Source organism: Pseudorasbora parva, chromosome 19 (genome assembly GCF_024679245.1).
Source record: "Pseudorasbora parva isolate DD20220531a chromosome 19, ASM2467924v1, whole genome shotgun sequence".
NCBI lineage: Eukaryota > Metazoa > Chordata > Actinopteri > Cypriniformes > Gobionidae > Pseudorasbora > Pseudorasbora parva.
This window is the reverse complement of record NC_090190.1, coordinates 30,856,286-30,871,204: the sequence shown is the minus strand read 5'-3', so window position 1 is coordinate 30,871,204 and position 14,919 is coordinate 30,856,286. Positions and strand designations below refer to the sequence as shown.

The window sequence follows — 14,919 nt, the reverse complement described above, 5'->3', positions numbered from 1 at the left end:
ATTAGAGTGTTAGTTGTTCATTTAATTTGAATTTCCACATCCGTCCCTTCATCCGCTGTCCTTTCCTCTTTCTAATAAGCATCATCTCACGTCTCGTTCACTCACCACCTCCTCCGGAGACACAAACAACCCCCTCCCTCTGCATTGTTCTCGGTCCTCTCGTCTGTGTTTCCAAAACCTTGATTTTAATAAGAGGCCCCTGATGGGCCCTCTTGTGCTCTTGAGTGTGTGAGTCGGACTCCGTCTGGGTTTTGTTTCGAGTGTTTATACTTGCATTTATGTTTTCCCTTTCTGTTGTTTTTACAGTCAATGTATCAATCATTTGCATTTGTATGGGGAAACCCAAAGCAACCTTTGTTTATGAGGCATATACAATATAATGGAATATATGAAAGGAATTGTTTTTATCAGATGCAATCGAATAGATTGGAAATATTCCAGTTTAATAGTACTTGTACACAAAGGGAAAAACTGAATCAATTTTGATTAAGTCCTTTATTAATGACAGAACTACCAACACCAAAATGGGTTTATTCAGTCATCTGTGTAATAGTTCAAATGAATCATTTTGCTCTGTTATTATGCACTTTGAAAAGATGTTCAATCATGTTTATCTGGAATTATTTGGAGTCTTTGTGTGTGTAGTCTGGAGGTCAGTCTACAGAAGCGAAGTGAAGGCCCACTCTGGTCCGAGGTGGTTCTGGGGGACCGGAGAGGAGAGTATCTAATGAATGACGAACAGAAATCGCAGCTCCAACAGAAACTCTCGTATCTCACTGCTGAGGACCTGGTCAGTTCCTTTCAATAACTTTTGAAACATATTGGGGCAAAATTGCTCTGTTCGGTGGGAATCACACCACAGCAGTAGGACTATGTGGTTCATTTTTTTGAAAATGTATACATAATTTTCACACAATAAATAATACAATTGTTTATTTCACTTCCTGTTTAGATTTATCTTTAAATGTGTAAAAATTCTAGGCTGACAAGCCAGACACACATCAAGATGTTTGGTCTGGAAACTCACCATAGACAGGGCTCAATCCGAGGGGCGGGATAAACGGTTGTCTTTTAAACTCCCTCTGCACGCGATAGGATAGCGCTACACCAACCAGAGCAACGAAGGTGAAGCGGAGCTTGTTGATAGATTAAACATTCACCGTATCCGGTCGGCTAAACTCCGAACACATCTTCCCTTCTTAAGAATGACTTCAGTGCCGTTCTTTTCTCAGAGAAAAGCTTAACTCCAAGTCTTCCAGAGTCACGGTCAAAGCTGATTCGAAAGACCGCCGTCCTTCACCAGTTTCTGTGTTTACTAGAAGCACGCAAACGCAACTCGTCGTCATTATGGCCCCGCCCGCCGACTCTATACACGACATGATTGGCCCGTCCAGATTGTGAGGAATACAGCTCAGAAGGGTATTGAGAGTTCCTAGACGACACTTGCGGCCAGATTAAATTTGCTGCCGCTAGGGTGCGTCTAGATTTCTAGGCTATAAAAATTCATCATTTTATGATGGATTTTCATAGTTTAAAGGGGTCATGAGGATTTTTTAATTTTTATTATTTGAACATGTTCCTTGAGGTTCACTTAAGAGGTTATTTTCAATGATCAATATATCGCTATATCGCACAGTATATGTACATGACCTCAAAAATCTTTTGTTATTAAATATATCGCCCATTATGTTTACATGATAATGAATGTCATCAACATTTTACTCGATTATACTGTCATCTTGTATGTTTTCCATGACGGTGGCGAAAGTGGTTCTCAGGCAGTTCCTTTACACACAGAGCGGTTTTTGACAGGTGAAAAAAAGGCACCATTTGAGGCGTAAAAGTGTTTTCCTGACAACTACTGACAGTTTAGAAGAATAAGCCCGAAAGGACTTGATTTCAAAGCAGCAATCCCCTGTTCCAGTTAAATGTCAACTCAGAATGACAAGTTTTAAAGCTGTAACACTTTAAAGCTGTTTTTATTTACGATAATATATCTTTACCCTTAAGTTCCATGATGCCATACTGCATATATATTACACACTGCATGAAAGGGAATATTCAAGAAGAAAAAAAACATAATAGGGGCACTTTAAACCTTTCTTTTATTCTTACTTTTGTCCTGTTGTTGACTGACTCAAATGCGTAGAGTATGTCAGAAACTGAACACACATCTCTATACTGCAGCGCATCCAGTGTGGACAGTGTCAGTAATTTATAATGGATTCTATTTGATTTTGACCCTTGATCAAAACAGGCTGTTTCGGGAGCTTGATTAAATAAATGCTTGGTTTGTAATGAGGAGGATGTTTTAAGCTATGAAACTTGCAGGATATTTTAATGGTACAAATACCTCTTATATGTCAAAAGATCAAGGCAAGTTTAACTTCTTGTGTCATGACCCCTTTAGGATTTAATGCCAATAAAATGTTTGAATAAAATATATTTCAAAAGTAGCACAAATACATCATGAAGACATTGAGCAAGTTTCCAAAATGTTAATATTTGTATCTTATTTGATTTGACAGAATTCAAACCCAGAGAAGGACAAGCCCCCTTGCAATGCCCAGGAACTGGAGGACTGTGACATGTTTCCAGAGGACAGCTCTACACTGATGCGCTTTGATGGTGCCACTCTGAAGCCCACCCATGTGGTAAGGCCATAGAAATATAATTGAGTGAAACACTCGGGTTCCAGGCGTAGAAACTCCATTTGCTTTGTTTTTTTTTTAATGATTATTATTAACAATAACTCAAACACTTTAGAATATAGACCTACTGGGATTTCAGAAGGTTGTCAGTCGATAGTATACGCTTTAGTTGAATCTATCTGTTCAGATTATTTCAACTTATTTTTAAAATAATCGTGTAACAGATGAATTTCTGGTGAAAAACTACATTACCCATGATGCTGTACTAATCAGAGAGTCGCGACAAGCAAATCGCGCCAAGAAAGCTTGCAGAAAATGCCCACTCCCATAAAGCAATGCGAATGACGTAATTGAGTCGATCACTACACTCTCATATCCAAATAAACGTAAAATTTATTATAGCCATAAAGTTTTTGTTATTTGTCTGCAGTGCTTTATGGGATTTAAGATCTTTTCCCAATAAGCTATTAAGTACAAAGTCTTGAAAATTATTATTATTATTATTATTTTTTTTTTTTTTTTTTTTTTTTTGCAGTCTGTCAGTTGTATAATGCATGTGAATGGTAACACATGACAGTTTAAAAAAAATGCACATACAAATCCATATTAAACCCTGCGGCTCATGACGACACATTGATGTCTTAAGACACGAAACGATCGGTTTGTGCAAGAAAGCGAACAATATTTATATATATATATATATTTTTTTTACCTCTAATACACCACTATGTCCAACAGCCTTCAACTTTCGGTAAGTGAGGTCAATGTACAACGTACACGATATGGCGTAGTTGATTTCTCGCTCATATCTCTACGCCATATCGTGTACATTGACCTGGAAGTGATCACGCACTAAAGGCTGTTGGACATAGTGTTGGACTCCTGAGAAATGTGGACAGCAGGTGTAACCATACCAGACTCTAGTGTTAATGTAGCCTTATGTGATGTATTTTCTCTTTAATTTTATTTTCCTTAAGTTTTCTTTACTTAGTCTTGAAATGATCTTAAGTTTACCTTCATAAAACATACAGAAACCCTGTTAAATTGAGCATTAAGCATCTTCGTATTGGAAGATCAATTTATTATGGACCCTCAGCATGTTGGTGCTCTGAGTGACCACCTATTATATCACCTACAGGACCCGTCAGCTCTGCTTTAGAAAATTGCTGCAGTAGTTTAAAAATAATAATTTGGTGTGTTCTTAAAGATATCATTGCTTTCAGATCAGTGTTTAAATTGCTACTGACCTAATGCAGCTGTTATTTTGTATAAAAGGAACGATCTGTGCTAGCGTGTTGAAATGAAATAAGCTGTGATTTAAGAGAGTGTGAGGACAAAAGCGCAATATTGATTTTTCTCTCCTGACGTCTTGTGCTGCAAGAAAAAACTCCTGCACTTTATGGTTCGGCACAATATCGCGCTAAATGTGTGCTTTGACATGTAATCAAGGGATCAGTCACCTAAAAGTGAAGTTGCTGAAAGCAAAGTCACTAATATTATGATGGCTTACTTTTAAATTTCAATAGCTCTTTCATGCCAGAAATCGCATTTAATCACAATAAATAATTTTGCCCTCTAAACACTTCAAAAATGGCTTTTATTATAGGTGCAGCTGTGAGAATCAAGCTGTGAGTCACTTTAGTCATTCCGTATAGGGATTGAGTATACTGTACATATTCATATAAGACGAAATAAAAGCCTAATTACACCTGGTTATTAAATGATCGCTTTTAAAACATAGAGTTCTTTAATCTTTAATACAAGCGTAAGGTTTTATAGGTGGGATATATTAGGCAGCAAGTGAACATTTTGTAATCAAAGTTTATGTGTTCGAAGCAGGAAAAATTGGCAAACATAAGGATTTGTCCGAGATTGACAAAGGCCAAATTGCGATGGCTAGACGACTGGTTCAGAGCATCTCCAAAACTGCAGCTCTTGTGGGGTGTTCCCGCTCTGCAGTGGTCAGTGTCTATCAAAAGTGGTCAAAGGAAGCAACAGTGGTGAACCGGAGACAGGCTCACGGGCGGCCAAGGCTCATTGATGCACAATATGATGACTTGCTGCTCAAGAAACATCATTATTACATTATTATCAAAGTTGAAAACAGTTGTGTACAAAAAAAAAATCAGGATTATTTAACCCCTTAAGTGTCACTGGCCCACCAGTGGGCCCATTTGCCACTGCATGTTTAAAACAATATATCCTATATTTATCCTGATCTAATGTTGACAAACTATATATCATTCGAAAGCTTACGAACTCAAGATTCATCCTGTGCTAACCGATTTGAAATCAGACCTTGCGTTACCATGGAAACACTGCTCTAAATTATTCCAGCAGGGCTCCTCCCCAAGTGGCGTTGTCATGTTTCATATTTATTTAACATATTTATTTAATTTAAAATAAAAACCTTTTCTAATCTTGACAAAATGCATATCGTCGGAAAGGTCTTAGTCTCACGGTTCTATATCTGCAAACTGTTTTGTGATATTTACACAAAAATATATACATTTGACACAGGAAATTGCATTAAAAAAAATAAATGGAATTTCAATGACACCCGGTGGCTATTTGTGGTACAACGCCTAAACAAAATCTCATGGGAACTTCAATTTTTGTGATATCAACTTCAAATTTGGAACACAAATTGATTAGACATATGGCTTTGATTTGATAGTAATTTTAGAGTACACATTATTTTGTAACATATATATTTTATATTAAATATTAAATATCTAGTACAGTATTTGATTTACAGTACATTTAAACTTCCATAACTTTTTTATACTTAAATTTTTTTAAGTGATTTCACTTGAGCAATACTCTGCTGACTGTCTTCTTTAAAATGAGACCAAACTTATGTCTATACTTATTATGTCTATATTCCAAAGCATTCTTGAATTGCAACCATTTAAGTTTGGATAGTGAATTTTCATGTATATTTTCAAAAAGGGGGGTGACACTTAAGGGGTTAATGAATAGAAAGAACAGCATTTATCTGAAATATGAAGCTTTTGCAACATTATAAATGTCTAACCTGTCACTTGATTCATTTAATGCATCCTTGCTGATTAAATGTATTAATTTATTTGGAGTTCTCTCCGAGATTATAATAATTCTTACAGACCCAAAACTTTTGAATCTTAGTTACAAAAGCTTTCTATTTCAGATGAACAGAAAAAGATGTTTCTTGATCATCAAATCATCATATCAGAATGATTTCTGAAGGATCATGCGACACTTACGACTGGAGTAATGATGCGCAAAATTCAGTTTTGACATAACACAAAAAAAATTACATTTTAAAATATATTCAAATAGAAACGTTTAGCTATTTTACATTTTATTAATATTGCACAGTATTACAGCTTTTTATTTTATTTTTTGTTTTTATAAATATAGCCTTGATGAGCAGAAGTCTTACCCTTAAAAAATCTTACCCTTTTGCAGACACTTATCTAAATAATTTGATTCAACTATAATTATCATCATTATTAAAAATAATAATCAGTACGCATTTAGTTATTATTAATTATTATCCATTATAATTATCATTTCCTGCCTTTTTCTTTTAACTCAGTACAGGTCTTCTCATTTTATTTTTACACATTACTCCTACATTTTACATTTGTGTTCATGCAGTACATTTCGTAAAGGCTTTCAAATGTTTGTATTTTCTTTTGCCACAGAATAAAAATCCCTGTAGACCCCCCCCCCCCCCCCCTTTCCTCTCTTGCTCTCACATCTAAATCACTTGCATTGATGCAGCGAAACACACTGACCTTTTCTGAGTGCACTCGCTCACAGATTGCAATATAAAGCTGCGTCTCTCCAGGTACTGAGGAGAGCCATTCCCATGTCGACCTCTTCAGAGATTGCATGTTTGTGTCCCTCAGTGGGTGCCAGACCATACCTGTAAGAACTTGTATTTCTTTTTGTGTTCTTGAAGAGTGGCACCTCTCTTTAGAGACACGCACTCATCTTTCAACTAGAGCCGTGACAGCAACAAGGGAAGAAGAGGGTTTGACATTTACTGTATATGTGAATGATGTGCATCTCAAGAGCTCCTCACCACCATTTGAGATAAGCTTTTCTTTCTGTTAAACAGACATACTAATGCTAGAGATGCAGTGATGGGTGGTTATTTTAATATTTTTTGAGATGAGATCTTTTCTAAATGAAATGGTTAACCTTTCAGCTGTCACTTGAATTTTTTTTTGTTTATATTTTAACCTGCATGACTTTCTTTTGTGGAACAAAAACGAAGCTTTTGTTTTTAAAAAATAGTGTGTTTTTTTCCCCAAATAGTTTTGGACTCTAGTTTTGTGAATTAACACATTTCAGGATTTGATTCCTATTCACAAGCCTTTACTAATGTTGTAAACTATGCAGGGAACCCCAGTTGGTACATCACTATAATATTAAAGGTTACAATTAACTGACTTGTAGGCTACTTGCCTTTAAAGTACACATAAAGAAGTCTTTATAATAATTATGTTTTAATTACATAATTATGTTTCTACTCATTTGGGGGTTTGTAAATAGAAATGGAGGCTGTCATAAAAACATGACTGATTTATTCAAACATAAGGCTACGTTAATTAAAGAACAGGTTAAAGGGTTAGTTCACCCAAAAATGAAAATTCTGTCATTAATTACTTACCCTCATGTCGTTCGACACCCGTCAGACCTCCGTTGATTTTCGGAACACAAATGAAGATATTTGTGTTGAAATCCAATGGCTCAGAAAGGCCTCCATTGGCACCAATGTCATTTCCTCTCTCAAGATCCATAAAAGGCACTAAAGACGTCGATAAAAGTCCATCTCAATACAGTGGCTCTACAATAATTTCATGAAGCGACGAGAATAGTTTTTGTGTGCCGAAACCCCGAAATAACGACTATAGTGATGGAACGATTTCAAAACAAAGTTTTGAAAGGTTATTAATCAGCGCATCGATTCAGGATTCGGATCGCCAATGTCACGTGATTTCAGCAGTTTGACACACACAATCCGAATCCTAAGTCGATACACTGATTAATAACCGTTCTAATCTTTGTTTTGAAATCGGCCCATCACTATATAATTTATTTAGTTTTTTTTTTTTTTTCGCACAAAAACTACTTCTCATTGCTTCATACAATTATTGTAGAGCCACTGTAGTGAGATGGGCTTTGTAATGATGTCTTTAGTGCCTTTATGGGTCTTTAGAGAGGAAATGACATTGGTGTTAATGGAGGTCTTTCTGAGCCATCGGATTTCAACAAAAATATCTTCATTTGTGTTCTGAAGATGAACAGGTGTCTTATGGGTGTCAAACGACATTAGGGTAAGTAATTATTGACAGAATTTTCATTTTTGGGAAATGAAATGCTTAGCACATATCACGTAATGCTTTTAAATTCATATTTTTGGTATTATTTAAATATTTTTATTTATAAATTATAAAGAATGAAAATTGCCAAAAAATGAGAATTATCCCATAATTTACTTGCCCTCAAGCCATCCTAGTATATGACTTTCTTTCAGTTGAACACAATCGGAGTTATATTAATTAATATCCTGATTTCTGGCTCTTCCCAGATTTGTAATGGCATTGACTATAGTGCCCGATTTTTTTAAATTTTATTTTTTATTTTATTTTTTATTTTTTGAAGCGCGTCCATTCATCCCTCCATCATAAAGTAATATAAATATCTCCAGTGGGTTAATGCATGCCTTCTGAAGCAGTGTAAATATTGGCAAGCCAAGTAAAAATCTGAACTACAGACCAGCAGAGAAAAACATCTTTATTGTTGAGCTCTTCACAGCCTCTGCGTTCATGAATTAAACATGAGACTCTGTGATGTTCTTGTGAAGCAGTTCTGGCACAGCCAGGTGCCCATTTGTGGAGAGCCATAAACATTTCGACCTCTCACTGAGAGACCAAACAGTAGTAAGTATGACTCTGAACATAATGAAAAAGAGGTTTTTAAGGGCCTTTATTTTAAGATGCGTTTCATTATCGGCCCTCCTATTCTCTTTGAGGGCTTCTGTTGATGGCATAAATGTGTACATCAGGGGGTCAGGTACATTTGCTCTCATAAACAATGCAGGGAAACATTTCATAATACCCTCATATTTACAGTGTCTAGTGTTTGGCTTTGTGTGTTACTTTTTATCACATAAGTGGAGACGGCTCTTTGCAAAAGCTGTTACAAAAGGTTGGCAGCAACGTTATGATATTAGGAGACTTAATCTTGGTCAAGTTCTTGCTGCATTGTGTGTATCCTGAATAAAGCAGTTTTAGAATGTTTTGCACTTGCTCAATGAAGATGGATAAATATATCTTTCTTCAAGGGATACTTCCCCCAAAAAATGAAATTTGTCATAATTTAATTTGCCTTATGTTCTTCCAAGCTTGTATGAGCTTCTTTCTTCTGCTGAACAAAGAAGATATGTGGAAGAATTTTTATAACAAAGATAGAGCGACCATTGACTACCATAGTAAGGAAAAAATACTATGGTAGTGAATAGTTGCTCTAATGGTTGCTTTGTTACAAACATTCTTCCAAATATCTTCTTTTGTGTTCAGCAGTAGTCATACAGGTTTGGAGCAAGTTGAGAGTGAGTAAATGACGAGGTGAACATCCATTCATCCTTCCATCATAAAAGTTATATAAATATCTCTAGTGGATTAATGCATGCCTTCTGAAGCGTCCATATGTTGGGTCAGAAGTCTGTTCTTGTGAATGGGGGTAAGGCCGTTGCCAGAAGCCAGTGATTTATAGTTTATAAAGATTTAAATATGGACATTTTTCTTACAAAAGCCTATGGTTATTAATTAATATAACTCTGATTGTGTTCGTCTGAAAGAATAAAGTCATATACACCTCGGATGGCTTGAGGGTGGGTACGTTTTGGTATGATTTTCATATTTGGGTGAACTATTCCTTTAAGCTGAAATTGCTACATAATTATCCAAAGTAATATCGAATCTTCCAAAACTTTGAAGTTGTTGTGCTACTTAGTGTGGCACATAGCACAGAATTGCTGCTTATTTAGAGGGCTTCAAATCAGTCACTCATACACAGTATGATGTTTCAGGTAGGATGCTGTCTTAGAAGGCAGTTTTCTGTGAATGCAGTTCTGTCAAGGCAGCTTATTTTGGTTTAGATAGAGCTTTCACTGCTCATCTTGAAATACATTTGTCATTTCAGCTTTAATCTCCGGTTGCCAAAACCAAATAATCCTGTAGTGTAGCATCACCCATTCCCTTTCTACATTGATAAATATCAACAATTAATCTAATTCCATACTAAATCTGTAGAGACCGTTTTCTAGAGGTAATTTAGCAGCTGGACGATAGTGTTGGCCGTTTTAAGAGGCATTTGAGCATGTGAAGCTGTCAGCACTTGTGAATAGCGACCGTCACATTGCTTTGAATTTAATGTGCCGTTAGACCAGTGAGCAGAGCAAGATGAGGTTTCGCAAATGGCATTTTTAAGGAGAGCCAGCATTCACCAAATGGATTTTTTTGGACAAGTGTAAAAGCAGAGGTACAAAAACATCACTTGACAATTGAAGTCATAACGTTTATCATTCTCAGTACAACATGAAAACCAGAGAGAGATTTTACATCATGTCTGTGACTATAATGGTTGACTTACAGCTGCCACCATCTTGCATTGCTGTTGTTTTCTCTCGATGGTTCAATCCTGCTGTCGTTTCAGATGGGATCTTTTTATGAGAATATGTATGAAGTTTTTTTTTCTTTCTCATTTCATTTTCTGCTAGTGACGGCATAATAGACAGACAGCACAATGAACATTTGAGTCAAAAGAATTCAATATCCATTCTGCTTGCCGGCCTTTATCTCTACTGAGAAGATATTTTAAAGAGGCAACAGCACAGAAAATAGTTATATTTTGCTATGTTTTTTTTTTTTTTTTTTTTTTTAACAAGGTATAGATAAAGCTTGTCATTTTACATGTTCTTTAGACATTTTAGTTTGTGGTCAATAGGATTTTTAAAGTGTTTTTTTTAAGGCTTTGTTGTGTTTATGGGGCGCAGTATAACATGTCTTAATATTCTTTTTTTTAAAATGCTGTATATTTCTTATATTTGACCTTTATTCCATACCGCTGCCTCCACTGTCCTTTGAGTGGCTCGTCTGCTTCCTGCTTCTATGAATCCCATCCGTTCGAAAAACGCAATGGTCTTAGATTGGTTAGATGGTCAAATGTAGTTTGATGTATTTTTATTGGCTGAAGTGCCAAGCACCGGTTGTCTGGAAACGCCACGGCCCTTACCATTACGGGCAGAAGTCACATCAGCAGTGACTAGCAAGGGTTTATGATGTCACTAACCCGGGAAGAAGCTTGTTGTAGTCCAAACTGGCCGTTTTTGTAGGCAATAAACTGCCATAACTTTAAAAGACAATATCTCCGTTTGCATTGAACTTTCAGCGCTGGAACTTTGCAGATACTGTTTATGCACAAGCAGCAACATTACACACTAAGTAAAGTTAAAAAAAAAGTGAAATCGCATGCAACCACCCCTTTAAAGGAAGACAAAAAGTTGTTCTTTTTTAATAGACAAAAAAAAACATGGTTTCAAGTTGATGATAAGAAATGTTTCTTTAGCACCAAATCAGCATATTAGAATGATTTCTGAAGCATCTTGTTAAGACTGGAGTAATGACTGCTGAAAATTCAGCTTTGCCATCAAAGGAATAAATTACATTTGAAAATATATTAAAAAAGAAAATGGTTCTTTTCATTTGTAATATTTCACAATTTTTGATCAAATAAATGCTGCTTTTGTGAGCACAAGAGACTAATTTTAAACATCTTACCAACCCCAAACTTTTAAATTGTAGTGTTTTTTTTTTGTTTTTTTGTTTTTGTTTTTTTTATTAGATACACCGATCATTTTTGATTATTTACATGTCTTTTCTTGACCTTTAGGTGAGCCTTGGAAGCCACCAGTTCCTCTTCTCTGTGCATATTGACCCGTCTGAGATGCCTGCTTTCTGCTTACGGCACGATGTCGATGCACTGCTCTGGCAGCCCCGTGCCAACCAGGACGACAATATATGGGAGCACATTTCTACTTTTAATGCACTCGGTAAGACAAGTTGTTTGTGAATAACGTGAAACATCACTTTAAAACTTTAAAGCTTCCTTCTGATTTTGTTTTTTATAAGCTGAGGCAAGCAATTTTCTTTTCACATTTATTTGTAAAATGGTTAAAGCAGCTTTAAGTTTGGTACAATGCTCCACAAGAACAAAGAAATTAGTTTGTTTTCTCGAGGTGGCAAGAACAAGAACAAAGTTCATTCTGTCCAGTACATGCCATGCTTCACGAGAAAAGCAGGTGCCGAACATCTCCATTTCTCTGCATTCAAATTTCTGACCAATCACATATTAGTTCTCGAACACCCACAAAAAAAAAAGTCACATTTCTTGCTGCTCACATGCTGCGTCGAGAACAAGCTGCGAGGACTCCCAAACCAGGGCTCCGAGAACTTATTTTCTCTGTTCTTGTGGAGTATGTGACGGCCTTTACAGAAAATGCATATCTACAATTTAGAGTGATCTGTTATCAAATCAAATCACCTTTATTTATATAGTGCTTTTTACAAGTCTAATTGTTTCAAAGCAGCTTCACAGTGTTAACAGGAAGATAATGCAACAGAATTTTATTTGGCTGTAGCCGCTCTGGTAAAAAGGGTGATGTTATCCAGCTAATTTCAATTGACATATAGTGTCAATGCGGGCAGATTGGTAATCTAGTTGAAATTTAGGTGTCCCTAACTGAGCAAGCCAAAAGCAACAGTGGCAAGGAACCAAAACTCCTTCAGGCCCAGAATGGAGAAAAAACCTTGGGAGAAAACAGGCTCAGTCGGGGTGCCAGTACTCTTCTGGCCGACGAACAAACAGTGTATGATTATGATTCTGGCATTGCAGGTCTTAATATTAGGTAAATAGATTTTTGTAAGATTATTCATAAGATTGGATTCGTCATGCCGGAGATGGGTTTATTGAGGATGTTATCAGAGGTGACTGTCCAAATTAAAGGTGGGGTAAGTGCTTTCTGTTAACCGTTGTTATTTCAAATCACCAAAACAAACGCGCCCCTACCCCCAAAAAGGGTCTCGCCCCTATTTTGATAGCTCGGCCCCAAACATACGTATCCCAGGCAACGGTTATGACAGAGTCTCTATGTTACTAATCCAGCATTATCCAGGTCGAATATTCTATGAAAAAGTGAATATCCATCACAAAAACACAAACCTTTCTCATGAACAACTCGATAGAACACGAGCCGACAGTCCAGCTAACGACATATTACAAGTATGACCGGATAAGGGTTATATAGATCATGAAAAGAGGAAATAAACATAATTTAGGATTATAGTATCTTACTTGAAACAGACAGTGAGGAGATTTAGACGCTCAATAGGGTGTGGAAATGAACGGTCTTTATCATCACTGAAGTGAGTGACAATACGATCGCAAACAAGCGAAAATGACACATGAGCATATTCAAGCTAAAGCCAGCATATATTAGTTGTCGACTAATGTCCATTATTATGTGTGTCTTGTGTTTTGAATAATGACATCACTCAATGCATGCATGGAGCGCTCTCTTCTCGTCAATAGCCCTTTACCTGGTGATTGGCTACAAGTTTGTTATTGCACCCGGCCCGAGTCCGTTTTGTAAAACGGTTTTGAAATAGCACTTACCCCACCTTTAAGCATTTCAGTAATGTAAGCTAATAAAGTATTCATTTAAAAAGCGTATTAAGTCAGATTCTATGAGCTACATAATGAGAGTACATGTTGACATAATGAGAGTAAATGATTAGGATATATAACAGAATTTAGCATTGGTGCATGTTGATTTAGAGCCGCATCATCCGAAGTCCTCACAGGAGTTGGAGCATCTGAAGTCTTCTCTATACTCCAACACCTGTAAAGAGATGTTTTTAATGTCTAATTAGACATTGAGATGATCTTTTGCAAAATTCTTATAAATATTAATTCTTTCATCTTATCCCACATTTAGGGTATGTTCAGGCTTCAAAACGTGATAAAAAGTTTGCGACCTGTGCCCCCAACTTCTCCTACGCAGCTCTCTGTGAGTGCCTCAGACGTGTCTTCATTTACCGTCAGCCTTTGCCGGTCGACACGGTGCTCTTCAACCGGAAACAGGGTCGACAGGTCGGGCAGGTCGCCAAACAACAGGTAGCCAACGTGGACACTAATGACCCTGTACTTGGATTCAGGGCCACTAATGAGAGACTGTTTGTGTTGACTGCCAACAACTTGTTTGTGCTGAAAGTGAACAATTAAAACTCTCCGGTATTTCTGCCGGATGAATTGACAGTTCTGCTCCTGGGTTGGTTGCTGATCATTTGTATACATTTCATTGGTGTACATGGCTGTCATATTGTCAGTTGGTATGAACTTCTCTAATGTATCAGAGTGTTTGTGTGTGTTAGTACTTGTCTTTATATGTAAAATATCATGCCCATATGCTCCTCCAGAGCACGATCTAGAGCATGAATGTCACATTCCATTCCATTAGAATGATGGATACATAAAATAAATAAGCATCTGTAAGACCCTGTCTGTTTTCGTTCGTAGTGTTTTTTTTTTTTTACATTTTGACCACAATCATTGCAAAAGTTGAGAAGTATTTACATTTATCATTGCTTGTTTCCTGCAGGCCACGACCCCATCAGAACAAACCTGCGACCCTTTTTGACAAAGCAATTATTTTACCAGACGCGAGTCAGCAGTCAAAGATCAACATATACTAAATGCCACGAGAATTTATCAAAATTGTACAAACATGTGGCACATTTCAGAAAAAAAAACATACTTGACCATACATTTTAATAAATAATAATTTATAAAATAATTTAAAAATAACTGAATTAAAAAAACATGTAGTATATAGTTTAATTTTTCACTATAGTTTATGTATTTAGCATATATAAAATAATTTGATAACCCTTTTTTTTTTTTAAGTCCTTTTTACACATTACATGTACTCACGATACTAATAACTACAAATGATGCATAATTGTATGGAACTAACCCTAAATGTCTCATGGAATTCACTATCCAGTGGGCCATACTCTGTTTGGAGACAGCAGAAGGGGTTCTGCCTTCCCCCAAAGCAGACAAGGAGCTACTCAGAGCTGAATTTTTGCGTGCAGGGCACGTACTGGACACCGCAATGACCAGGATGTGTCTGCCTCATCCTAAGGCAGCA

The 14,919-nt window shown here is 36.5% G+C and overlaps 1 protein-coding gene across 1 annotated transcript in view; it reads left to right on the top strand.

Annotated features, from left to right (window-relative positions):
* nudcd1 (NudC domain containing 1) overlaps positions 1-14,288 on the top strand; it is a 53,922-nt gene extending 39,634 nt beyond the window's left edge. Inside the window, exons 7-10 of the mRNA XM_067425329.1 lie at positions 646-790; positions 2,529-2,654; positions 11,601-11,760; positions 13,705-14,288. Of these exons, the coding sequence (XP_067281430.1) occupies positions 646-790; positions 2,529-2,654; positions 11,601-11,760; positions 13,705-13,991 (718 nt within the window). The 3' untranslated portion in view covers positions 13,992-14,288. The remainder of the gene's footprint in view (positions 1-645; positions 791-2,528; positions 2,655-11,600; positions 11,761-13,704) is intronic.
* Positions 14,289-14,919: the final 631 nt, after the last annotated feature.